Below are 26773 nucleotides of genomic sequence, written 5' to 3'. Positions count from 1 at the left end.
GAGGCCTCTCAGCTCGGGAACCAAACAAGCTGCTCTGGAGAATAATCTGATTATTTTCGTCTCTGTGGGGCGAAGCTAATACTGATCTGAGGTGACAGCTCGTTCACACGCCGTACGAGGCGGCGTGCGCTGCTGCAGGGTTAGGGTTTCCTAAAAAACATCACAACATGAAGCGATCTGCAGTTCGCCATCTCTGGTTGACTTTGCAGATTTTCTAAAAATGTTATGTATTTTTTAGTTGTTGGCCCCTTAATAAAAAATATATTTGATGGAGGTCATGTGATTGGCTGAAAGATTCTCCCTGTAAAACCAAGAGATCTAATCATGAGGACATTTTGAAACAATCATAGTTATTATCTGATTTTATTTTTGTTTATTTTTGACTTTGGAAATTTCAGTTTTAACCACTGTTGGTTTGTTTTGTAGCTGATGAGTTTCCAATCACTTTAACAGATGGAGAAGCAAAGTAAAGTGCTTTAAAGCGCCCAGAGAACAATTAAAAATTAAACTGTAGTTCTGAGAAAGCTGGGAAAATATGCATCATGTGACACGCTCGAAAGCTACAGAACATAAACAACGAAATGGACTTTGTGATCAGATTGTTTTCCCAAGTTATGAATATGTTATGAATTAAAAATGAAGCAAGAAGAATGTCGTCACAAGTCACATTAATGATCTGGGTTTTAACGTGAATCATCTGTTGAATTATTATTTAGGTCGTTATAAGTTATTTATTATTTATTTTTATATTGGCCATTTTGGACTTCCATATTCTAGGTTAAAGGAATATCTGTCACTGTTCTCTAAGATCATTTGAGCATCTCACCATTTTAGAAAAATAAAAGTTATTTAATTATTTTTAATATTTGTTGTCTGCTGATATAATAACATCTGCTTTAACAATGATTTAAGTTATGACTTTGGTTTAATAATTTTAATTTGATATAATTTATATTCATTTAGATTATAATTTCAACATACTTAGGGTTATGTGAATTTCATATTTCATGATGTTGACTAATTCTAACTGATTCTGAGTTTCATTTTTGTCATTTTATTTTATTGTATCATTTCCTTCCTTTCATGAGTGGTTTTTATTTTATTTTATTTTGGCAGTTCTGTTCTTCCATTCTCCTTCCGGCAGCGCGGAGCGGAGCGGGCTTCCGAGAGGGGAGGCTCGGAGCTCCAGCTGGTGTTTGGCTCGTGACGCGGAATCAGGTGGAGGAAAATCTCCTTACAGAGGAGCGTGGCGGTAGAAATACAGGGGAGGCAGTGAACGCAACACTCCGCTCCAACAAACACAGCAGCTCCGTCCGCTCCACAGGGAGTTCACCCGGACTACCGACCGCATCGCCCGGCCCCCCGCTGGTCCCGGTCCACATGCGGGTCTGTGTTTGAGGAGTCACCTTCCAGGAGGCTTTGCAGGAGCAGCAGGAGCAGGAGCAGCAGGAGCAGCAGGAGGAGCAGGAGCAACAGGAGCAACAGGAGCAACAGGAGCAGGAGCAGCAGGAGCAGCAGGAGGAGCAGGAGCAACAGGAGCAACAGGAGCAGGAGGAGGAGCAGGAGCAGGAGCAGCAGGAGCAGGAGGAAGCGGTTCATTCACTTGAGAGGTAAAACAGATTCATGTTTTATAATGTGAAGCTGAACGTGCACGCAGCGCTGTGCACTGCTGCGCCTCATTAATTAAAAGTTGAGAGGAAACAGCAGTTAATTAGGAACCGCGTGCATATAGGGTACAGGTTAAATTCTGGTCAAATAAAAATGCTAATTTAGTTATTTTTTAGTTTTCTGTTTTTTTTTTTTTCGATTATAAAAATGTAAGAAAAACAAAAAAACATGACGTTTCCAGACTTTGTTCTTTCTGAGATTAAAACCTTAAATGTCTTTTTGCAGGAGATTGTTTTTACTGATTATAACGCGTCATTAATTAATTTTCCAAGTAAACAAAGTGTGTATGCATGTATGAGTGAGTGTGGCTGCCCGTGGTGTGTTCAGTGTCACTAAGTGTTTAGAGATGTTCCACCTGTTGCTCATCCTGAAGAAAAAGACAGTTTGGTGATTTAAGAAGTGACTCAGCTCCTCCACAGCTGTTGGATCTTCTTTGTTAATTGGAGTGATCTGGGTTTGCATGCCAGCGTCAACAAGCTGTCACAAGTTTATCATCTAAACAAACACGTCCAGTTTATTACACAGATATATTTTCATGTCAGTCAGTAAAGTTATTTTCACTTTATCTGGGTTCGGTTCATCAGGACAACAGACAGAATGTGGTTGTGATGGACCGACGCTCTTTGCCTTAAGCCAGGCCGCTTGTTCTGAATGACTCCCCTGTTTCAATAAAGGTTAAAACATTTTAGCACCATTGATCCCAGACATCCGAGATACTGGTGAAGAAGCCGGCGTCACCAGACGGCACAAAACAAACAAACTGCCCCCTCCCCTCAGTGCGACCTGCACTTGCTGAACACCCACATGTGCAGTAACAGATAAGAACGGCCACACCTCGAACACACGGGGCAAACCAGATGTTTTCTCTGGCTGCTTCACTTTTATTTGACGTTGCTGTAACTGAAGTAGAATTACAGACACGAGGATCAGACGAATCCAGCAGCAGGGACGTTACAGCCGCCGACAGCTGAAGGTCTGAGAGGAGTTTGATTCAGAGACAGTTCAGTCCTCCTCGTCTCTGCCGGACCTCCTGGTTCTTGGGTCGGAGCGTTTGATACCAGCAGCCTTTACAGTTAAAACGCCAGTGATCCGAAAGCTTAACGTCACAAAGTAAAACACACACATTGAGCTTTTCTTGTGGTTTATTTCAGGCTCCGTCCGACGCGTCGCAGGTTCAACAGTGAATGAACGACTCTGCAGAATATTAACCGTGTGCTAAACTGCATGAAGTTAAAATGTAAAGCTCTGACATGAACTCTGACCTTTTCAAAAGTGACATAATCCTTTAAATTAATTCTTACTCTAATGTGATGAATGAGTAACGATCTGCTGCCGGTGACCTGGGCAGAAGGGAAACGCTGAACACAAGACTGGAAGTTTGATATAAATTATAAAGCAGCAAGAACAGCGATGGTGAAGATGCGGAGACGCCACGAAGAGAGGACGATCAGAAAAACAGATTCTCTCACAGTGTTTGTTGGTTTGTTGTCGTGCAGTCCGGCGTCGTGATGCGGCTGTTCATCCTCCAACTCCACATTTACGTTTACGAGCTCGCTTCCTGTTACCGTTGCTTCTGTCCAGATGTTGTCATGTAAACAGCTTCTTAAATAGATTCAAACTGTTTTTCTTATGATTATATTATTGTAACTATTAATTATTATTATATGTTTAACCATTCAAAGAGTTTGACCTTTGACCTGAGCGTCTGGGATGGAAACTGGTGTGCGGCCGTCACCTCTTCCATCAGTGACGTGATGTGCTGTTATTATTTAAGCTTTTAATCCCGTTTGATTAAAAATGAAAAAATAACCTTCCAGCTGAAGTTTGTAGAAGAGGTCAGAGGTCAGACTCCGATGAAAACCCGTGACGATCTAATCAAACCTGAGCGTGCACTTAACCACAGACCCAGAAAGCAGATCCAGGACAGACCGGACACACACTGAGAAGCAGCTGACGCTCAGGTCTTGTTGATTTGCTTCCTGCACTTTGTTTAAAGCTTATGTGAGTATGAAATCAGTATTTAATGGATGAGAGAGGCAACAAAGGATCTGCCTGTACTGCAGGGTCTGACATTATCAGCAGCGTACAGTGCGTCCTGTCTTCTGTGCATTTCATTGGAAAATCCATTTAAACGTATACATTTAGTTCCATCATGTGTCATGTGACCTTTAACGTCACATGTTGATTATCGGCGCAGACTGGAAGAAGCTGCAGGCGTCTTGTTTCTGTCGGACTGAGCAAAGATAATTCACTTAACTACAGTTACTGAGAGAGCTGATGTTAGCGTGTCGCTCAGAGCCTCGCTGGTTTGGAGGTTGCGTTGCGGCTGACACCAAAGCGTCTCTGACTCTGCCGCCTGCTGTTTTCTTAGTGAACAGAAGACGAAGCTGTCGTTTCTAAACCGCCATGTTAAACTCGAGCGGGACCGTCCCGCTTTTTGTTTTTCTAACCCAGTTCAGATTAAAACAGGTTGGAGACGGGGCTCAGGTCGTCGCGACCGGATGTAAAGTGACTGAGTGAGTGAGACCGCCCCCTAGTGTCGTCCACGCCCAACGAATCTGCAGCGCTCGCCGCTTTAATCTCGTTAAAACACGAGAGCGGTGCAGATGATTAAAGCGGAGATCTCACACTGCGCCTCTGTCCCGCCTCTGAAACTGAAACCACCACTTCCTCCTCCAAAATCTGTCTGTCCCGAGCATCATGTGTGGTAAAATCCAAACATGACTTCCTGCCAGTCCCTTGGATCCTGCGCAGGAAGGTTGGACTCCACCTGTATGAAACAGGAACAGTAGATTCAGACTGAAGAAATAGTTTAAAACTGTTGTTGTTGCTCAACAGTGATGATACTCTGGTCATTATGTGTGTGTGTGTGTGTGTGTGTGTGTGTGTGTGTGTGTGTCAGCATATATCAGCCTGTTCCCAGTAATGATAGTCTGTCTGTTAATTAGTAACAGGTCAAAGTGGACAGGATTATACAATGCTGCAGACTTCACATGTGACTCCCTGTGGATCGAATGACCCTGTCTGTTCAGATCTGTGTTTCCTGTGTGTGTGTGTGTGTGTGTGTGTGTGTGTGTGTGTGTTGCCTGAGGCGCTGTGTGAGCTGTGATGGGTGGATGCTCTGACCACTGCAGGAATGGAGCTCCAGAGCAGCGTACATCTCTCAGATAAGACTTATCACTGCTGGATCTGCACATGACGGTTGAAGTCGAAGCCACAAAGTCCGACAGAAACGTCTCGTCGCTCTCTCTCTCTCTCTCTCTCTCTCTCTCTCTCTCTCTCTCTCTCTCTCGCTGCCGTGTGAGAACAGTCGCCACACTTCAGGGAATAGGCTTTACCCTGAAAGCCTGATGTAATTGTCTGACTTCCATGAAGCACATAGAGAATAAACCCTGACTCGCTCGGTGCTCGTGTTGTTGAAGAAGTCGTTTGTGTGTGTGAAGCTTGAAAATCAATTAGCAGACGTTTTAGAGACGGTCCTCACAGGAAAATGACAGCAGCAGTGATTTGTTGATCTGATGACAGCTTCCTGTGGACTGTAAGTTTACGGCACGTTCATGAACACACGGTTAAAACAGGCGCTTTGACACTTTCCCAGTATTAATATAGAAGCATGTTTCGTGCTGTTGTCAGTCTGACGTTGACAAACTAAATGTGGCAATTAATTCAACTGAATGTCACAAAAATCCATAAACCACCTCCGTCTTTAAGTGACGCATTACTGTAAAGTCTCTTCCCTGTTTGTGTGTTGGGGCTTAATGAGAGTCTTTGTTGTTAAAGGTCAGAGACTCGCCTGTGGGGACAGAGCTGTGATGAAACAGCAGCAGCGCCGCCATTTGAATAAGCCTTATCTCTTATTTGAAATAGCTTTTTAAAGGTTTGTGCTGTCGGGATGAATTTCTCCGGCTCTCCGGTGAAGCTCCTGCCGGCTTCACGAGGACGAACAGCGGATTCATCAGAGGTTTGCAGCCGTGAACTTCAGAGAAACAGTTAATTGTTTTAGAATAAATGCGACGGTGCTGCGATTACACAGGAACAGCTGCTGCTTTAAATGTCAGTGTCTACGTTTTATCGCCAAAGGTAGAAAGAGCTAAGGGGTGAACGATGTGGCTTTGGGACAAACAGCTGGATTGGTGGCAGATGTGTTGCCATGGGAGCAGCATTGTAGGAGGAGCAGGAGTTGTATTTTACGTGTTTCTCCGAGGTTCTGAAGGCAACTGGACCTGCTCCTCCTGCTCCACCTCTCAGCTGAGGCTGCGTCCGCACTTCTACGTTTTCATGTGCGAGCCGGTGTAAACAGGAAGTAGATTGTCTCTAGCAAAGACAGCTGTAGCATTAATACAGAGAATGTAAGACAACAAGGTCAGTGACACTGTCATTCACCACAGGTAGTCCAGGCTGATGAGAGCCAATCAGGAGAGACCGTGGCTGTGACCTCATCGTTTACAAAGGTCTCACTTTCTGTCCAGACGACAACACAACCCCAGAGTTTTCAAAATAAAACACAACCTCAGGGTTTTCAAAAGAAAACACAACCTCAGGGTTTTCAAAATAAAACACAACCTCAGGGTTTTCAAGCAGAAGAGATGAGGTTTGAAACTAACACGAGGTCGTGTGAACGGAGCCTGAAACTCGACCTCAGTGCTGCTGACTGGGGGGGTCCCAGGCTTTAACCTCTTGTGGGGTCGTTGAGGTCACATGAGGCCTCGTGTGGACAGGTGTCTGTGGAGGGAACTCCAGACTGGATTAGATTAATGGACAACTTGCTGCAGCTCCAAACAGCCGTAAAGAGATGGAAATGTAATTTCTTTATTCCTCCATGAATGTTCAGAGCGTCCTCGTCTCCAGACTGGACGCCATGTTTCACTCCTCAGAGTTTGTTCAGGAAAGATTTAGCAGCTGCAGCCCCGAGGGAACGTCACTTTTCCTCGCCACTCGATATGTGTGAGTGCAAACAAGTGAAGCTACTTAACGGCCGTGACTCATGCATCGACTAGTAGCTGATGTACCGGGTCGGCGCCGTGGAAACGTCTCGTGCTGTTTGTACTTCCTCCTCTCCGGTGCGAGCCGCCGTCGGTTCACAGCGGCTCATGTTTTACACTTCTTCTTCTCTTTTTAGAAAAGTGGAAAACATAAGAGGTGGAGAGAAGCATCCGGTGTCAATACATTGTTTTTTTGATTGGCATTTAGCAGATCACTCAATAGTCACATTATCAATGACATTAGCTGACGGTCGAACGGATGATTGGATTAAAGTGTTTTCACTTTATTGTTCATCTCCACTAAAGGATTGAAAGTTTGTTAGTTTTAGTTTTCAGTGTTCAGGTGAACGTGGAGTCACTGCGGCGTTTCATCTCTGACGTTAATGATTTCAATTTTCCTCCGCGGCTGGAAAAGGATGAAGCATCTATCAAGGGCCAGTTCGCTGTTATTTCCCCTGTGGGTCGATGAAGGTGCTGAGAGTTTGATCATCCGCCTCCCTGTGAGCGGCAACCTGTTGTGATGTGAGTGCGTGTTCACCGCTGGGTGTGCACGGCGCGGCGTTAAGCTTCACGGCGCAGTCGTATAGATTATCCCGTCAGCCCCGGGGGTCGTCAGAAAGCTTTCCAGCTGGAGCCTGCGGATGGGAATCGATCGGGCGCGGTATGGGGAGGGAGCCTGTTGTCACGGCAACAGGTGAGGCATGTGTTGCGATTGGGCGTTGAGGGTCAGATGGCGAGGCAGGATGCAGGAGGGATGCTGCGTTCGTGTGACGGATGAACCTTTGAGAAACGGGTCAGACATCGGTTCAGAGCTGCTGCTCCGTGTGTGACGGTGTTTGTGTTGCGGAGCTCAACAGGTTCCAGCTGCTTCCTCGTGCTTCTCTCTAACACACAGTGTGTGTTCAGGTCAGAGAAGCTGCTGGAGGGAAGACGACCGGCTGATGGAGTGGATGTTGTAAAAGCACGAGCTTTTAATGAATTTAACTGAGCGGATGGTTTTTGGAAAGATTCAGAGAAATGTGAAAACACGGGGGATTTCTCGCCTTTTTAAACTGCAGACAGTTAATCATATTAGATGTCACACTGGTTCTACTCGATTACAGCTCCTAAATGTCCTGCAGTTTCTAGGGAACTCCCCCGGATGAGACTGTGTAATTTGGGACTAATTGTATGGAGGATGGAGACCATTTATCAAGCTCTAATTGCTGCTGCAGAAATGACCAATGACACGACCCTTAGTCTTGTTTACATGAGCTTTAATCAGCTGTTGCCTCATGATGATCATGTTCCCCTGTTTTAAACATCTGTCCCTGGACTTCATGGAGGTGTGACAGTGAATCTCTGGAGCGGCTCCTTCAGGACAAACGGAGGTGGACGTATCGCTGCTAACGAGAGTCAGCAGGTCCGAGTCCTGCGTGGCTGCAGAGGCAAAGCTCTGGGCCCAGAGCACGAGGTCTTAATGGTTTTAACTAATGAGTGGATGGTTTTTGGAGAAATCTGAAAACACGGGGGATTTCTCGCCTTTTTAAACTGCAGTCAGTTAATCATATTAGATGTCATACTGTTTCTACTCGATTACAGCTCCTTAAATGTCCTGCAGTTTCTAGGGAACTCCCCCGGATGAGATTGTGTAATTTGGGACTAATTATATGGAGGATGGAGACCATTTATTAAGCTCTAATTGCTGCTTCCTTCACTTCCTGATGTTTATTTAAATCTGTAACTGACACACTGAAGCTCTGAGACTCTTCAGACCTGCTGATGCTCCAGGTAATGGGTTAATGACTTAATTTGTAAAATGAATAAACAGTGTTTGGGAAAGTATTTTTGGAGGAAGCATTAGCGCAGGCGAAAACCAGCAACAAAGACCGACTTGTTGACACAGAACTTCCTGTCCTCTCTATAGAGTCACTCCGCATCCAGATACATGAAGAATGATGGGATCAAGATACAACGATTAATTAACTCAAACTTTACGGCCTTCAGGATTCAAATATATATATATATATATATATATATATATATATATATATGTATATGTGTATTACCTGAGGTGTTTAGTTCTCCTCTGGAAAATAAGACGTAATATCATAGTGGTTATATTGACAGCAGCAGTGACTTCTTCTTCAGGTGTGTTTCCCTCGTGTGATCTATAAAACCTTAATTCAAGTCGTTCCAAAACCAAAGACGAATCCACTTTAAAACAGCTGCTTTAATGTGAAGGGCGGCTCCATCAACCAGACGTGTTCTTATTGTTGTTTTCCCGGTAGAAGAGGTGGAGCTGTTTTTCCTCACAATGTTCCCGTCACGGACTTTAAACCTGCGGCAGATTATGACTCATGTTTGTGAAGATGCAGAAAGCAGCACAACTTTCTATCAGCCGTCCATTCAAAGTCCTGATACTGCAGAACATCGGTACTGTACGTTCTGCGGTCCCATCCTCCGCTTGCCAAAGTCCTCAGTCTATAAACCCCCCCGGTTATTCATTCATCCGCCTCCCAGCAGCAGCTTCTTCCCCTCACAGTTCAGTTTGTGCGCGGTGGGACTTATGGTTGACATCATTAGGGTTGAAGGACGCGGAGACGTGTTGAATAAACGACTCCAGCCTGAAATAAAGGAGCTTTCTAACGACACACACTCACCTTTGTGTCAGAGAAAGCAACCAGGTGCTGGAGTTGCTTCGACACGTGTGCTGTGGATTTACAGGCCAATAAAAGAGGCTATCAATGTGATGGCAAGTCATTTCGTAATCACAAGTGTAAACAGGTGCAGACGTGTCCAGGTGTTATCAAAGTTACACCTCAGCTAATGAGCTTTAAGGACACATTAGGCTCCGTGTTTACGCAATCATTATGGCCGCGGTGAAAGTGTGAATACGTCGTCCTGCAGCGGACGTCCCTCAGATGGACTCGTCCCTCCGGCTTCACGCGGACCGGACAGTGTGATGAATAAAGACCAGGAAGGAATATGAGAGAAGCTTCCCCTCGGCCCGAGGACGGGTCACATGCATGAAGCTTTCCCCTCCGGCCGCTTGTGTGACGTCTGTGTGACAGGAAGTCGTGAATTAGCTCAGGAGCCGGGAAAAAACTGGTGTCACTCATAAATGTTTCCTGACTGAAACACATGATAGAATACTCTGAGATGGAGCACAGTGCACGGTCCACCGGGACGACGCTCTGCAGAAAGCTGCTGCTAACAAACACACACCGCACCAGTAGAATCAAAGTGCATCAGCACAAGACTGAATCACTGAATCATCAGAAGGAGAAAGTGATGAGGTCTAAAACCTGGTGGCTTCACACCCCTGAGGGCTCCGAGCTGACCGATGACACGACCCTTTGTCTTGTTTACATGAGCTTTAATCAGCTGTTGCCTCATTACGATCATGTTCCCTTGTTTTAAACATCTGTCCCTGGACTTCATGGAGGTGTGACAGTGAATCTCTGGAGCGGCTCCTGGTCCGAGTCCTGCGTGGCTGCAGAGGGAAATCAGTGGCACTGGTTTCCTTCAGATGTGATAGCTGGCAGAGTGAAGGGGGGGGGGGCTGGTGTCGGGGAGTTGAGCAGTCCTGCTTGATCTTGAAGGTCGAGTCCTTTCGTCCTGTGGTGTGTGTGTGTGTGTGTGTGTGTGTGTGTGTGTGTGTGTGAGGGTGTGTGAGGGTGAGCGAGGTCTGCAGTTTTAATCCTGTCCTCCTGCACGATCAAGGCCGGGATTATTCAGTGATTGTTGTCTTAGCGCTGGAGGATCAAGCTGCTGCTGTTTGCATGTCACTTCTGTCATCCTGCTCCTCATAACAGCTGAGTGGAAAAGCCTCGAGCTGCCGAGTGACTCCATCACTGAGTCTGAGCGACGGCCCTTTACATCAGGTTTATTAGGTTGTTTTATTGTGTGTTTGGTGTCTGCTGTCCCAGGTTGACTCTCACAGCTGTCAGCAGCTGGAAACCACTGGAACAAAGACCTCAATATATAAGAAAAATAAGGATTAGGAAAATAATATATGGAATGAAAGAAGGTAAAATTTGGAGAAACAAAAAACTGAGGAAAAAAAAGAAGGAAGGGAAGAAATGAGGAAGGAAGAACAGAATAAAGAAAGATGAGGAGGGATGTAAAGGAAAGCATGAAGGATTGAAGGAAGGAAAATGGAAAGGAGGAGGAGGAGGAGGAGGAAGATGATGGCAGCCTGTAGCTTGAACTAAATCATGTGAGATCGAGGTCAAAGACGCTCGATTAATCAGATCCACAAATGAAATCAGTTAATCAGGACTTTGGTCAGAGCGGGAACGAGTCCCTGAGCTGAATGAGAGACTCCACACGCTGCGACGGACAGCAGCTGCCCCGCCACAATAAGAGTCAGCTGTCCTGACCTCTGTTGCACCATGGGACAAATCACAAGCTGTGTCCATCAGAGAAGACAACAACCTCAGGACGTCCTCCGGAGTCTGCAGACAGACTCTTCAGCTGGTTGATTATTGATCAGATACGTTATTTGATTTGATCACTGATGCATCACCTTGTTTAAGCCTGAACAACGTTATTGATCCCACACACACACAAACAGAAACTAAGCAACAGAGTCTTTGTGATGTTGTTCACTGCTGCATGAGTCGTGACTGTGGTGACGTGCAGAGGTAAAGCTAGAGCACCTGTCGCCAGGGACCAATCAGTGGCCGTCGGCTCAGAGGAATCCAGCGTGAGAGCAACAGGAAGTAGATTCAGACCCTCGCTCCTCCAGAGCTGCAGCTGAAGCTCCTGAGCTCTCAAAGTGGTTCCTGGAAAAGTGGCAGGGAGTTTCCTGATAGTGACGCATGGCTCCACCTCCAGGTTCGGGATCTACTTTTAGGCTCTAGCCTCTCGGTTCCTGGAGGAGTTGGCAGGTAGTTTTTGGCAGGTAGTTTTTGGCAGGTAGTTTTTGGCAGGTAGTTTTTGGCAGGTAGGCTGACCCTGATAGCTGGTGGACCAGCACAGTCCGACCTTCACGGCAGGTTAGGGAACTAAATGTGGATCCTTGATTCTCCGGGTGAAATGACGTCCTGCAGATTGAAGTGATTGGTGATCGTGACCCACAGACCGAGGGGCGACATCTGTTCTGTCACATTCATGCAAAGGAGAAAATCATTTCATCAGTTTAGTTCATATCTGTGTCCATAACTCGTGGCCTGACGTTCTGCACATGCTCAGTGTCTCTGACGGAGCAGTTCACTGGACTAAGCTGATTAGAGTAATGAGCTTTCAGCAGACCTTTAAAGCCCAGAGATGTGTGGGTCTGACGAGCAGAAGCCTAATTAATGTGGAGGGACACATGAAGCCCGTCACATACTCATACCACACAGGATCTGAATATCTGCACAAGCAATCAGCTGGATGAAGAGGAGCGCTCGTTAATATAACGCTTATTCTCCCATGTTCATGTTCACTAAGACTCCGCCCACATCAAAAAGCCTGAAATCTGTCATCAATCAATAGCCAAAGTATTCTCACATCTGCACTCTTTTAAAATGAATTAAAAATGTGAATGATTCATGAGGGCGAGAGAGGAGAGAGAGGAGAGAGAGGAGAGGAAATGTCTCTGCTGGTGGAAGTTAATCATGAGGTGTTGTTGGGGGTTTCCTGCTCATTTGTTTATGTTGTTTTGTTTGTTTTCATGTGTGTGTGTGTGTGTGTGTGTGTGTGTGTGTGTGTGTGTGTGTGTGTGTGGACAGGTCGACAGGAGGCGGCAGGATGCTGTGGCTGCTGCTCTGTCTGCTTCCTGTGGCGGGCTGCAGCAGGACCGTCACTCAGGACGTCACGTATAAAGAAGGACACGGCGACCACAGTGAGTCTCAGTCTGATCCCGGCGTCTTTAACGCCAGAAAATAATGAAGTGAACAAACAAACAAAAACACACACTGTGTATCTTCTGCAGGGATTGTTTTTATTATTCTTCCATCCTTCCTCATTAGCAGCTTAAGATACACTTGATGTGATGAGTGTGTTGTTGCTGCTGATGTCAGTGTTAGCTCTAAACAAACACTGACCCTGGATCAGGTGTTTCAGTGACTCACTTCCAGCCTCCTCCTGTGTCTTCAAAGCTCCTCGTCCACAGCTGGAGGATTTACAGAAGGGCGTGTGGATTAGGGGATGGTAACGTGATAATAATAATACAAACTAAATAATATTTATGTTTTACTAAAAAGCTCCAGAAAATAAAAACAGTAAGAAAACTGGATGAAAATAGAAATAAAAAGCAGGAGATCGATCCAGTGGAAGAAGTGTTTTGAACTGAAGCCGTGACATTCACTCAAACAGCCAGTCATTAAAATCATCATCATCATCATAAAAGCACCTTTGACCTTTTCCCCGGGAGGTTTCTATCTGTCGCTCTGACGTCAGCCGACCGGAGGACTGGAGCAGCTGTGAGTCATTACCTCTCCTATGAGAACATCTCATTTAGGTTGTATAGGCGTGAAGTGTAAACGATGATTGTTGTGAGCTGTTGACTTCATCAGGTTTTTATTGATTGAATTTATACAAGATAAATGAGAGAAAGACTGAAGCTACTGGATTCATTATGTTCTCAGTTCAGCAGTGTTTGTGTTTTCCTGCTGACAAACAAATAAACAAACACAGACAGACAGACGGACGGACAGACAGACAGACAGACAGACAGACAGACAGACAGACAGTGGTGAAAACAGAGTCAGTATAGAACAGTGAGGAGTCTTTATCACAGGTCTGACTCGTCAGTTCTCGTGATCAATAGCCTGATGGGACTGAACGGTGCGAGCTGCTGATCAGATGGAGAGATAATAACTCTAACCTCCGCTCTGACAACAATCAGCCATCGATCCGGTAACCGCCCGGTGACCGTGGCGCGGTGACGTTCACGCCGGGGTCAGTGGAAACTTTCCCACGTGGGTCTGTGGCTATTTTAAAAGAAAAGAGCAGCAGCTGTCTGACGGGGCTCGCGCTCAGACGGCGGCCAGCTGTGTCCGACGCTTTCTCTTCGCTCAGCTGGACGTGTCAGCAGCTGGATGAAGCCTCGGCGGGGAGGATGACGAACAGCTCTGCTGTGGTTTCACTGCTGAAGTTCTGTTCATTCCTAGGAGCAGCTTAGACCTGCACAGACCTGCTGTTTCAGCCTCAGTTTGGGCTTTTTAGTCAGACGTTTGTGGCTCGTTCGGACGTGTATGTGTAGAAAGAATCTAAATAAAACACTGAACATTTGCCTCTAGGTTTTACAAAACCCTCTGTCCTCAGACCATCGAGTTGGACAAGGAGAAACTCCACAAACAAAAAGCTTTTAACAGGATAAAAGCAGGAGGGATCCCTCTACCAGCACGGACAGACAGGAAGTAGATGTCGTGTGTGTAGAGTCGAGTATAAAACAGATTTACAGTGTGGAAAAATCAGGATGACAACATTATAGACTGCAAACACGAGTGGTGAATATGGACGACCTGATGTGACCCTCGGAGCATCAGCTGAGTTCCAGCCAGAAGTCGAACCCAGACTTCAGACAGAGACACACTGTCACGTCTTCATGTGTCGTCTCACCTGACTGAGGTTTGTCTTTGTCCCAACTGAAAGGTTGTTCGTGCTTCTCACAAAATGTCACAGGCCTGTGTGTAATGGACTTCCAGTCAGTCTCATTATTTCATGTCCTGACGTCTCTCTGTCGCGTCTCTGTTCTGACGTGGAGCGTCTGAAGCGGCTTGTTTCCTCCACGCCGCCACAAACAAACGCCACAGCAGGAGTCAGCCAATCACACGCCTGAGACGTCCCTGAGCTGATGTGGATGAAGGATGAGCAGCAGCTGTAGATCTACAAACATGATAAATGTCTTTTAAACTAAAGCTGCTCTGACCACTTAAGAATAAACACAGTTTTATTTTGAAACTCACAGGAAATGAAAGCTCACTCACAAACTTTTCCAGATGTGGAGTTTTCAAGATAACATCACCACGGTGACACAGAGGATGTTTCTTTTCAGAATAAAAGATGTGGTATTCTGGACAATGGCATTAAATCACAAGGTATTAATGATTTTATACGAGCTTGATGGGATCTCAGGGTGTAAACAGCTCGCTCCCTCAGCGTGACCTTCCTCCTCAGTCCTTTCACCTCCTTATAAATAAGAATATAAAAACAACAGCCGCTCAGAAACAGCCTGCCTGCAGCAGCGTTAAACACAGCTCCAGGAGGCGGACGCCGTCTTTTAAAACCCTCCGTGTCTGATTGCTGCACTTTGCTTCAAAATCACACACCTGAGGCGCAGCTCGCTCTCCGACAGCTGCCAACGCCAGATGTTCTCTGCATGGACGTTCCTGCGCTCCTTTTTAAAATGGAGAAGAGAAGCGGGAAAAAAATATGTTGATAACAGTAATATATGATAGAAAATATATAGTGAAAGAGCATCTTCAGCCTGGCTCTGACGCTGTGACATCATGACCTGCTGATGATTGAACTGAGGTCGTTGTGTGTGGAGCTGTTCTACACATCGACTCTGTTCAGCTGCTGCGTCTTATAGACTGAACAACATAAACTCCACGGAAAAAAGGCCATGTTGCTAGGCAACGCAGTAGTTGTTGATGCTGTGCATTGTTGCACACACCTGTCTCACTGCGCTCCTCAGTATCTTAGCATTTAGCGTTAGCCAGACCCAGCATGCACCTGGTGGTCGGGCAACATGATCCGGGCGGTGCATCCAATCAGCAGCTTCGTCTCCGCTGCAGCTGATTGGCCTCGTCTCATTAGTTCATCATAACTTCATCATGTGACTTTTGTTTTAATTCCGTAACGATTTCGACTGTAAGTGACGTGTGTAAAATACTACACAAAGTACACAAAGAGTGAGTACTTCCCCTCTGAGGCCTGTACTGTCCGGTTGGCAGTTTAAGGACATTTATAACCAGCTCTCCTTCTTCTTACCTGAGCTCTCAGGTGTGTCTCTGGTTATTGGATCCGTGAGCATGTTTTTATTGCAGGGATTTCTTCTCCCTCTCTTCATCGTCACGTTGCTCGCCCCCGGAGCTCTGCTGTGAAACACCTGTCCAGGTAACAATAAATATCAGACGTGTGGCAGCTGGATTTCCTCCTGGAGGAGAGAGTGATCTGAGAGGTCGATTGTGTTGGAGTGTGGATCTTTCCTCTCCCATCTTTGGTGGCTGGAGAACCAGTAACGAATGATCTTCACTGTCTTCTGATCTTCTGTCTGTGGAGGCATCAGTGAGTCTCTGCTTCTGTTTGAAGCCTTTACAGGTGGATTTTTCAGTGTAAAACCTGCAGCATGGTCCATCGAACACAACAGCCTTATGTCCGCTCATGCAATTAAACTAGAATTAAGCTCTTATTTAATTCCTGATGGGAAACAAACTGGGCGTTACAGGCGCTGCACAGCACCTGCAGGACAATCTGATGTGCCGCAGGTATAAACGAGTGCGGCTGTGTTTGTGGCCAGCGGGCGTCCTTTCTCGCTTTAGTTCTGAGAAGTGGAGGTTGTTGATCAGAAAGTCCCTGCAGCGTGGCTCACTGAGCTTCTTACTGCAAACACAACAGGCCTTTGTTTCCCCGCTGCCCTCGCTCTGCAGCTCCGTGCATTCTCTGATGGATTACTGCCGCCTCCCGCTGCCATCATCTGTGAAGGCCACATGATGTCTTTTCTTTCTTCGACATGACAAGCAGGACACACAGTCTTTGTGGTGGCACATGTGTAACAGGAGGAACTGAACAATCTCAACTCACGTCCAACACGCCTCAGGCGTCGACATGGACGAGGAGTCCAAACAGGAAGTCTCAAACTCTGTCGGCTCATCAGAGGTCAAATTCTCATCCTGAGTTTTGTCCTGAGACAAGAAATAAGAGGAGAGACAGAAACTGACTCAACAAATGCAGCTGCAAACAGAAACAAATGGACAATGGACGTATGAATGTAAAATATGGTATTTCAAGTTTATTTGAAATAAGCAGGTGCTTTTATTTCACTTCCTTTTCTCTGCTCGTTCATTCTCCTGTTGAAAACACATCTTCATTCAGACAAATGATACTGAACCCTTGTTACATCATCTGCAGGGAAATGTACCCACTCATGCTTTAAACTGGCACGGCTTGTTTACCATGAGTGGATGAACTGACAGTCGATAATGACACGAACGTACAGTTGTAACCGTCAGGTCACATGTTGTTCTGCTTTAATGCTTAAATAACATAATGTTGTTAAAATATCTCTGTTCAGAATCCACCACGACCTCGTCTCTGATGATGCGTCTGTGTGTGTGTGTGTGTGTGTGTGTGTGTGTGTGTGTGTGTGTGTGTGTGTGTGTGTGTGTGCGCAGCTCTGTTCTTGCTTCCTGCTGTTTTCACTGATCAGTTTTCCACTGCTGCTCTAAATCACAGTCATGGGACCAACAGTCCATCAAACAGAGAGGGAATAGAGTGTGTGTGTGTGTGTGTGTGTGTGTGTGTTTTCTGTCATTCCACACATTCATGGTTGAAACCGACACATTATGTGACACAGAGGGAATGATTGTGTTTGGACGTGATAACGATGCAGCAGAGAGAGAGACGGACACTGATCCCAGATCTGCACTGAGAGAAAATGTGATGGAAGAAAAAAAGAAAAAATCTCAAAACTGCCCAGCGCAGAAAAACATGTTTTTGTCGTTTCACATTAAAGCTCCTCCAGTGTAAAGGTGTGTGTCCATGTGTAGTGTGATTATAGATCAGCTCTAGCTTCTATATTAATACTGTGAAAGTATCAAAGCCTCAGTCCACAGAGAAATGCACACAGCCTGTATTCAGAAACTGAGCCTTAAAACCAGCCGTCAGGACTTCTGCAACTTTGTGATGTCACAACAAAGCAGCCACCAAGCCCCGCCCACCTGGAGCCACCATCCAAACTTTTACAGGATTTGAGTGTTTTTACCTGAAATCTTCTATATTTTTATTGGATCACTCAGAAAACAGTCAGCCAATCAGAAGAGAGGCTCAGAGCCTTCCTGCACCACAATGACATCAAGTTGTGTTCATGCAGGATTTCAGAGAGTCGGACTCTGACTGTGAGGTCCAGGGTAAAACACTGTGTTTCTGTGTTTTCTCCTTTTCTATTCTCTAAATCATGTCGTGGGTCCCCGGGTTCGACCGGTGTGTCGGCACACTGTGGGGAGAGCGATGATCCCTTCACAATAAAAGGGCTGTTAGCTGCTGCAGGACACAGCTGTTATTGTGTTTATGTTTTGTCATGTGACAGACAGCCCACCTCCCACCTGTGTAGAAGTCCACCTGTGTCTGAACCTGCAGGTGCGTGAAAACACCTGTCAGCGCTGTCAGCTGTCGCCGCTCGCACTGACTCGCCTTTTGTGATTTTTTTTTTCCACAGTGGAAGTTGCCGTGACAACAAGGCCTCACATCTACTACTGCCGCTCGCCCAACATGGAGGACTTCACCTGCTGGTGGCATCCGCTCGACAACCTGACGGAGGGAGAGGAGGTCACCTACGTCCTCAGCTACTCCAAAGAGTACGTAGATGTTTTTACACTGAGTCTGATTATATTTCATTTATTGCACTTTCACATCCTGATCATGTGACCTGATGATGTCATGCAGTGCTTTACATCAAACCACAGACACACACACAGGCCAAAGACAACGTCAGGGAAGCACTTAAGATGTGTGGAGAGAAAAGGACAATAAACAGAACAACATCGTCACTCTTTATGTTGCTGAAGGATCTTTAACAAACATCCTCCATGTGCACTTCAAGGCCAGGAACACAGTGGCGTTTACACCGTGCAGCACGGACCTGCACTCTCCATAAAACTGCAGCTGTTAGCACGACCCGTCTCCGCTGCAGCGAAGAGGCTCAGACCAAACACAACTGCCCCACATCAAAAGTCAACCAAAGTTTCTGGGTCACATGATTCCTGCGGTTTAAATCCAGTTTGATTTCTCGTGCTCCACTTCAGCGTGAGGCTTTTAACTCGTCGATCTGAAAATCCTGACCTCAGCCTCACGTGGCCGCAGACAGATGCCAGCCGGCCCATATGGCACACAGCGAAGAAACTGCTCCCAGTAATCAGGACAAATTGGATTGTGCCTTTGTTGCTGCCTGTTGTCTTGTTGTCCTGCAGGAGTTTGTGTGTTTGTGTCTGCAGCCACAAATGTGGATGACAAAAACAGGTGGGAATAAATGAGCAGTTAAAAAAGTGAGTAATGATTAAAGTGTGCAGCAGCTCAGTGTCGAGGAGCTTGGAGGAAGAATCTAATATTTTTTGCACTAAATGACCTTTTTTGTGCAAAATGATAAAATCAGATTTCACACACAAATCCTCCTCCAGACAGGTAGTGAAGGTAAAGTGATGCTGTGAGTCCCATCCTGTCAGTTCATATTGTGCTGCAGCGAGGATATTTTCTCAAAGGTCGTATTAGATCAACACAATCCAGTTGACTCAGAAAGCCTTGAGCCTTTTTCCCGCCCATACGTCAGTGAGTTCAAACCCCGAGGAGACGAAATACAAATCCAAATCACAAACATACAGCTGGGGCTTAAAAAAGCATCGCGGTTAGGGCTTAAAACCAACTTACAGTTTAAAACTGAGACTCTTACAGTTATTATTGTAGTCAGGGTCACACAAAAGCCGCTTTGCAGAAAATGATAAAGATGTTTTTTTTTCCAGGAAAGTAAAACTGTGTCACACACACAGTCACAATACAAATAAAAAATGGAAATAAAACCACTTTTTAAAAGGTGTATATATAAAACAGGTGCAGATAGAAGAGGCTGTGATAGAGGAGGACGATTGACACAAGTCTTTCCTCCACTGCTGCTTCATTAAAGCGTCATCTTGTCCTTGGTGTCCACAGCAAGGGGCCCACACACGAATGTCCCGACTACGTGACTGCCGGCCCCAACAGCTGCCACTTCGACAGCAGCCACACGTCCATCTGGAAGATCTACTGTATGAACGTGACCGCCGTCACCGCCCACAGGAACTACACCTCCCAGGAGCACTGCCTGGACGTGGCGGAGATAGGTAAGGCACCCAGCTCCTCCTGATTCATCAGGCGTAGAATAAAGACCGTGAACATGTCAGATGCCTTCAGGCCTGGCTGGTTTTAATTTAAATCCACATTAGGCCGGATGACGTGACAGAATTTATATATCAGGATATATTATGTTGAGATATTCACTGTTAGAGTTATAACTCAGTCAGACGTGAAGACGCAGACATGCTGATATGATTCAGTGTGACTTCCACTTCCTGAGCAGATTTCTGATGTCCCTAACCCTAACCTCCCGAATAAACCTCCAGAATAAACCTTCAGAATAAACCTTCAGAATAAACCTCCCGAATAAACCTTCAGAATAAACCTCCAGAATAAACCTTCAGAATAAACCTTCAGAATAAACCTCCCGAATAAACCTCCAGAATAAACCTCCCGAATAAACCTCCCGAATAAACCTCCAGAATAAACCTCCAGAATGAACCTTCAGAATAAACCTCCAGAATAAACCTTCAGAATAAACCTCCAGAATAAACCTTATTACTAGAATTAATGGGAAAACAAGCTGCAGAAGCTGCCTGAGGATTTCTGTTTTTAACTTTTCTTCAGTGTCGCAGGAACACAGTGTTGGTTGTCTGTAGGTGCATGGCTGCATTTCAAACAGGAGCTGCTCAGAACTACGTCAGCCACTTTTAATCACATCAAACTTTTAATGAACAAACTCAGGCTAAAAACAAACATCAAAAAAAGCTTTAACACGGCCCCGCTCTTATTTTTCTCTTCACTAATTAACTCCAGTCAATAAAATTCAACCGCCTGACGCATATTTTTTTCACAATAAAAGCCTGTGAAGAAAAGGAAGTCTGTAAAATGAAATATCTGCGGGTGGGGGTGTGTTTCTTCCACGTGAAGAAGACGAGGAGAAGCTTCGTTGGTGATGTGAGTGAGCTGAAAGACATGCTGCTATATGAGCCTGTATTTTAATCAAAAACATTATGAGCAGCTGCGTTATCGTGCAGAATTAATCATCAGGAACATGTGACCTGCTGTGGAGCATCATTATAGAGATGCATGCATACATTGAAAAGCTCTTATTTTGGAGGAGATTGTGATGGTGGAGTTAACGTGGTTTATTGGGGACAGGATGTCTGTTATTATCTGGATGATCTGCGTCCTGAGCGCGTGTGAGACGCCGCTCTGCTTGCGTCATGTGAAACGGCAGATGTGTGTTATCCATCAGCGCTAACATGTGTGTAACAGCCTTGCATGTGGGTCCTTGTGACTATCTTAGCGATCTCTTGTTGGTCTCGGAGAGCAGAGGTCAGGGGGCGTGGCTCTTATCACGGCCCTGCAGGGAATCAAACCCACGGCTGCAGATACAGAACAGGACAGACTGTCTTCACTCTAATGTCATGCTGCTGATGTGACATTCATCTGCATGTTGGAAAAATAAAAACAACTGAGATGAGAATCAATGTTTTTATAATTACAATATGTGGAACTGCAGGAAGCTGTTTTCAGAATAAAAGCCCAAAGAATCGTAATGCAGATTTAGGTCTAAAATAATCACATTTCTTAAGGGCAAAGGAAACCAACAAGATATCTGTCTGTAAGACGCTAGGAATTATGGGAAAAAATGCAAACACAGTAGAAATCAATACAACCCAATCAGAATCAGATTACTTTATTGATCCCCAGGGGGAGATCAGGTCACGTCACCGTCGCTCCCTCAAAAATGGAAACGTAACAACAAAGATTAAGATAAAATATAAACATAAAAAGTATAAATATGTCCTTATGCCATATGTGAGGACATTTTCATTTCATTAATTGATTTATTGTTCAGCCTGTGAAATGTAATAGAAATAATTGTCTTAAATGATTGATTGATTGATTGATTGATTGATTGATTGATTGATTGTGTTCTGTGGAGATCAGGACAATACATGACGTACATTTTGGAATGCGTAACTTTAAGTGTCAAAGTTGCTCTGCAGTGAATCATGTGTCACACTCAGAAACGGATGAATGATCAGATCATTAGAAACAGCGTCAGAGTCGTTAGTTCAGTTCCAGCATCAAAGACATGATGTGAATTTCGTCTGTGTTGTAAGTGACTGGATGTGAGTGAAAGACAAAAAGAAATCTTGTGTTCTCTGTATTGACCTCTGACCCTGGAGTGCGGCTGTGGTCGTAATGAACGAGCTGCAGGAGGTCGCGGACGTTTTCTCAGAAGATTTCATCTCAGTTATTTGATCCGTGTGAATCTCTTGAGTCTTTACATATGTGACTCATCCGTGACTCAACATGATAACAGAGAACATATTCACAGACAAGTCCTGACGCTCGTCCACAGTGGATGATTTATTGCGAGCATATGACTGCGGGATTAGTGCCGGTGCATTCTGGGCCGGAAAATGTTGAAATGCTGATTAAAGTCGTGAGCCTGGAGCTGGAGCCGCCTCTAACCACCCGACGCACTGGAGCGTTTCTTCTCCTCCCCTCCTCTGACATGTGTTTGACATTCACAACCTGTGTGTGTGTGTGTGTGTGTGTGTGTGTGTCGTCCACAGTTCAGACTGAAGCTCCAGTCAACCTGACCTACAACCTGACGGACGCCGGCGGGGACGAGCTGGGCCACAACGTGCTGCTGTCCTGGACGTACCCGGTGCCCTCCGACCTGCGGTACGGCTGGATCACGCTGGTGTACGAGCTGCAGTACCGCCGCGTCACCAAGCCCGACAGCTGGAAGGTGCGGCCAACACACAGCTACACGAGGTGTTCCTAATAAAGTGCTCGCCGGGCTGAGTGTGTCTAACGGGTTGTGTTTGGCGTCGGCAGGTGAAGCACCCGCTGCGGGAGCCTCACGTGGAGCTGCTCGGCCTTCCCTACGGCGACTACCTGATCAGAGTTCGCTGCCGGTCGCACAACTACGGCCTGTGGAGCAAGTGGAGCGCCACACTGTTGATGAGCATCACCAGACCGCCAGCAGGTACACCCACGCTCAGGGTTTCCGTGACAACAAGGATGCAGCAGCAATTAGTTCTCTAATTGCTGTAGTTTACTGTGGGGGGGGGGCGACGGTGACTCTAATGAGATGTCCTCTGGTTGAACGTGTGCAGGTAAACTCCTGGTGCTGATCCTGGTGACGGGGGTCGGTGTCGTGGCTCTGCTCGTCATCGCCTTTGGTGTCATTCCACAGAGCAAGAGGTACACACACACACACACACACACACACACACACACACACACACACACACACACAGAAAACAAACAAGAGACTTTAATAATGAAGGTTCAGCCCTTCAGTTGATCTGTCCACATGATTTCCTGGACAGAAGTTTTGATTTCTTTCTCTTTTTTTCTAATTTGCATGTTCAACATGTTTCATTCTCTGGTTTCCCAGGATTCAGTGCGATGTCAGGTGCAGTGTGTTGACGTGGTCGGTGCATGAACGCGTCTCTCTTTCTGTTTTCACCCTAGAATTAAAGAGTACTTCCTGCCGCCCATCCCCAAGCCGCGGATCATCGGCATCGACTCGCTGCTCCTGAAGGTAACGCAGGAAGTTCCTTATTTCACTTTATTTTGCTTTATGATGTGAAACGTAGCAATGTAGCATAGCAACCAGCCGAGGCCGACGGGCAGCCGCCATGTTTGTTTTACTCTGAAGTCTGAAATTGTTTATGCAACTGCATCTTCTGGTGTGTGTGTGTGTGTGTGTGTGTGTGTGCGTGTGCATTCATACGACACACGCACACACACACACACACACACACACACACACAGAGCTATTATGATTATTATTATTTCCACTGACCTTGTATTTCCTTTTCTTTATTTCCCATCCTCCTCTGCTCGTTGTCTGCTCTCTCTCTCTTTTTCCTTTCTCTTGCTTCTTTTCCTATTAACCCTTTGACCTCCTCCTCCTCCTCCTCCCTTTTCTTCACATTATACCTTTATTTCTTTCTTAACCTCCATCCTCGTCTCCTCGTTGTTCATTTAATTCTCCTCTTCCTTCACTTTATGTTTGCTTTTTGTCCACTTCCTCCACCTGTTCCATCCTTCCTCTGCTTTTCCCTCCAAACCTTTCATTGTCTCTTTTTCACCTCCTCCTCTGTTTTTCCCCCTTACCTTCCTTCATCACTTGTCTTCTTTTGCTCTCACATCACCTCTTCTCCTGTTTCTTCCATCTTTCTCTCATGTTTCTTTTATTCTCCTTCGTCCTTCTCTCTTTCCCTCCCTTGCACCTCTCACTTCACTTCAGAAGGGGAACCTGGATGAAATCAACCGTCACTTCAGTAACTTCCACAGCTACAGACCTCCGAGCTACACCGAGGAAGTCTGGGACCAGGTCAGCGCCGACAACGTGTATCGCTCCACGCCGAAGGACTGCGGCGTCCCGGCCGACCCCACGGACAGAGAGAAGGACGCGTTGATGGTTCCATGTGACCTGGCGCCTGTGGCCGCCCACCATCAGCTTACAGCCACAAACCCGATGTCGTACGTACAGAGCCTGTTGCCCTACTGCCCCTCGCCTCCCGAGGCCTTCGCCCCGTCGCTGGACATGCCCTCGCTGTGGCCGAGGCCCGAGATCGTGTCGCTGCCGGGGACGGACTACAGCGTGATGGGACATCCTAACTCTGTCCCTGCTCCCGATGCCACCGCCGTCACCAACAGTCGCTCGCCGCAGGATTTCTACACCTGCGTCCAGCTCATGAATGAAAGCGGCGAGGTGCATCTGGTGCCGTGCCTGCCGCCGCCGTACTGCCGGGAGTTCCCGCCGCCGGCGAGGGTGGATTTCGACGCAGCTGAGAAAGAGGAGAAGAAGAAAAAACTGGCCGACTACCGAGCGAGGAAGAATGTGATGAAAGAGCCGAAAGATGGCGACGAGGCGGAGAGGAGCGAAGCCGCCGTCCCTCTGCTTCCTGTTACCGTCGACAACAAGGGCTAAACGACAGGAAGCACATCCACAAACACTTTGAAAACTGCTGGATATGCTGAAACATGGAAACTGTTGCCACATGTGAAGTGAGAGTCTGAACCTGAAATGTTCAGACTCGCACGGAAAACAAAAAAAAAACATTGCAAACTACAAAACACTGTTTCTGGTGCAATAACAAAGCGTTTGTGTTTCGGTGACCGACACGTTTTCCTTTGCAAATGTTCCTCTTGACCTCGGCTTGTCTCTGTTTTCGCAGCTGTGGTCACCTGTCCAGGTGCAGTCATGCTTTGGGGACCAAACCTGTGGCTGGTAAAGCTGCAGGGGGAAAGATTTTCATGTAAAAATCCCGTTTCAGGTGAAGGAATTCCAACGAATCAGGTTTCTTTATAAAGCACCAGTTGACCGAAGCGCTGCACACAGTTTGGTCAAAGGCACAACAACAGCAAAGACAATAAAAAAGCAGGAATCAGAATTCAAAACCACATTTCTGTAAACAAGCGTTCTCCGTGAAGTCGGTCAAACTTGTCGCCTCGTGCAGATTTATATAAAAGACACATTAAAACACGCTGCTTCTCCCAAACCGCAGAGCTTCACATCCAGGGTCCAACGTCTTTCTCAGGAAACAGAAATAAGAGGCGCAGGTGCGTTCGATGTCGAGCGCTCGGGTGGCTTCAGGTCGGGGTTTAGAGAGTTGGAATCAGTAACCTTTGGTTACCTGTGGCCGTCCTGCTGTCGTGACTGACTCTACAAACACAAGCTGAACAAACAAAGCAGGTTCGGTCTTTATGTCGTGTTCATGTCTCCATGTTCCATCTGGTATATGGACTTTATTACACGTGTGGTGGAACATTAGATCATCCTGCACATGGATGAGTGTTAATGAGTATTAATGAGTATTAATCCACGTGTGACTCATTCTGTTCCCCTCAGTAATTAGCCCGGCGGAGCCGCCTGTATCTGTGTGAGGAGAAACGTCTTCGGTTCAAAGACAATCTGTGGATCTGTGTAGATTTGACTCGGACGAGCTTCTTTATGAAGGTGATCGAGCATTTTATGACTAAAGCATGAAACTTTCTATAAACCAGGAAGTTCATTTTCAGACGTGAGTGTAGTCCAGAGCTAACTAGCATGTTAGCTTCTGATTAGGATGATCGCTATCGTGCTAGCTAGCTGGTCACGTTATTCCACAGAACACACAGCAGAAGATGTCGCTGTGTCGCTGGGGGGGGGGGGGTCTGCAGTTACACGACCACAGTAGCAAAAAAATCATCTTTATTAGAACAGAAATGCAATTTTTGGTAAAGATGTACAGGACGTGACCTCCGAGGTCACTAGAGGTCAGATACAAACGGCCTCCACGTCTGAAATCAAATATAAAAGAAATGAAACGTTGGCGCTTTTGTCATGAAATGCACAGTTGGTTCGTTTGTCTGATCCACTGGTACGAAGAGTTGGGTTCAATAAGCCCCGCCCCCTCCCACCACAGCTCACACAGTCTGATGTATTTTTCATACGGTGCATTTCTTTCGTCCCGTCGGACAAATGTGAGAATATTACAGAAGGTGCTGAGTTTACTGTAGAGATGCTGAATGACAGACCTCAGGTAGTGTTGCAGACACAGCGAAGAAGACTGGGGCATCAAGTTGCTTCCAGCCTTGAAGGGGAAAGTTTAATGGCGCTCGTGTAGATCCTGACCCTGATCCCAGCTACCTCACATTCCACTCCGACGAGGACGTCTTAGTGCTTGCACGTCCCCGCTGTCACTGAGGTGTTCTGCCCTGTTGCTTTAGTCCGTCTTCGCAGTGGTAAACCGTCGGTGAAGAGTGCCAAACGTACCAGACGTACGAAACCGACGCCGCCGAGCACCAAAGACGAGCGAACGCAACTGGATCAGTCGGTTTCACCATCAGCTGTTGTCGGATGGATTAAGGTGCTCGTCAGGGACACTGAGCCTGATTGACTTGACAGAAGTGGACCACTGAGTATAAAGCACTACCCCCCCCCCTCACCTCTGACCCCGGGGGTCACCCAGCACAGACGTTGTGCTGACACTGTGTTCTCCTGGTCGCTGTTGCAGGTAGGCGTCCTGCTGTGATCTTTTTGTGCCTCCATGTGCCTTTTTCTTTTCTTTTCACGCAGCAGTCAGTGTCTGTTTGCTTGTTCCTCTGTTGTGTTGAAATCTCAGCAGACGGCTCAATGTGCC

General features: G+C 46.3%; 1 protein-coding gene across 2 annotated transcripts; it reads left to right on the top strand.

Moving 5' to 3' along the window:
- Window positions 1-1411: 1411 nt before the first annotated feature.
- Window positions 1412-25958, top strand: crfa4 (cytokine receptor family, class I receptor 4). 2 transcript variants are annotated; one of them, XM_023429886.2, is made up of 9 exons: window positions 1412-1610; window positions 12350-12462; window positions 18004-18142; window positions 19488-19657; window positions 22202-22380; window positions 22470-22620; window positions 22751-22838; window positions 23112-23181; window positions 23893-25958. In XM_023429886.2, the coding sequence occupies exons 2-9, from the start codon at window positions 12369-12371 to the stop codon at window positions 24577-24579; spliced, it is 1578 nt and encodes a 525-aa protein (XP_023285654.1). In that variant the 5' UTR covers window positions 1412-1610; window positions 12350-12368; the 3' UTR covers window positions 24580-25958. The 2 variants fall into 2 exon arrangements, with proteins under 2 accessions (XP_023285654.1, XP_087036376.1); XM_087180250.1 differs by having other exon boundaries at window positions 1543-1610; window positions 23896-25958.
- The last annotated feature ends 815 nt before the right edge of the window (window positions 25959-26773 follow it).

The sequence above is a fragment of the Seriola lalandi genome, unplaced genomic scaffold, assembly GCF_002814215.2.
Source record: "Seriola lalandi dorsalis isolate HSWRI2012SDOR001 ecotype SW California unplaced genomic scaffold, Sedor1 jcf7180002054899, whole genome shotgun sequence".
Taxonomy (NCBI): domain Eukaryota; kingdom Metazoa; phylum Chordata; class Actinopteri; order Carangiformes; family Carangidae; genus Seriola; species Seriola lalandi.
The sequence above is the reverse complement of the archived record's forward strand: the minus strand, read 5'-3'. Positions and strand labels throughout refer to the sequence as shown.

Coding starts and splice junctions, on each gene's coding strand:
- crfa4 (XM_023429886.2), top strand. CDS start 12,369: ATGCTGTGGCTGCTGCTCTGTCTGCTTCCTGTGGCGGGCTGCAGCAGG. Junction 22,381..22,469: donor CCAAGCCCGACAGCTGGAAG/GTGCGGCCAACA, acceptor TGGCGTCGGCAG/GTGAAGCACCCGCTGCGGGA. Junction 22,621..22,750: donor CATCACCAGACCGCCAGCAG/GTACACCCACGC, acceptor GAACGTGTGCAG/GTAAACTCCTGGTGCTGATC.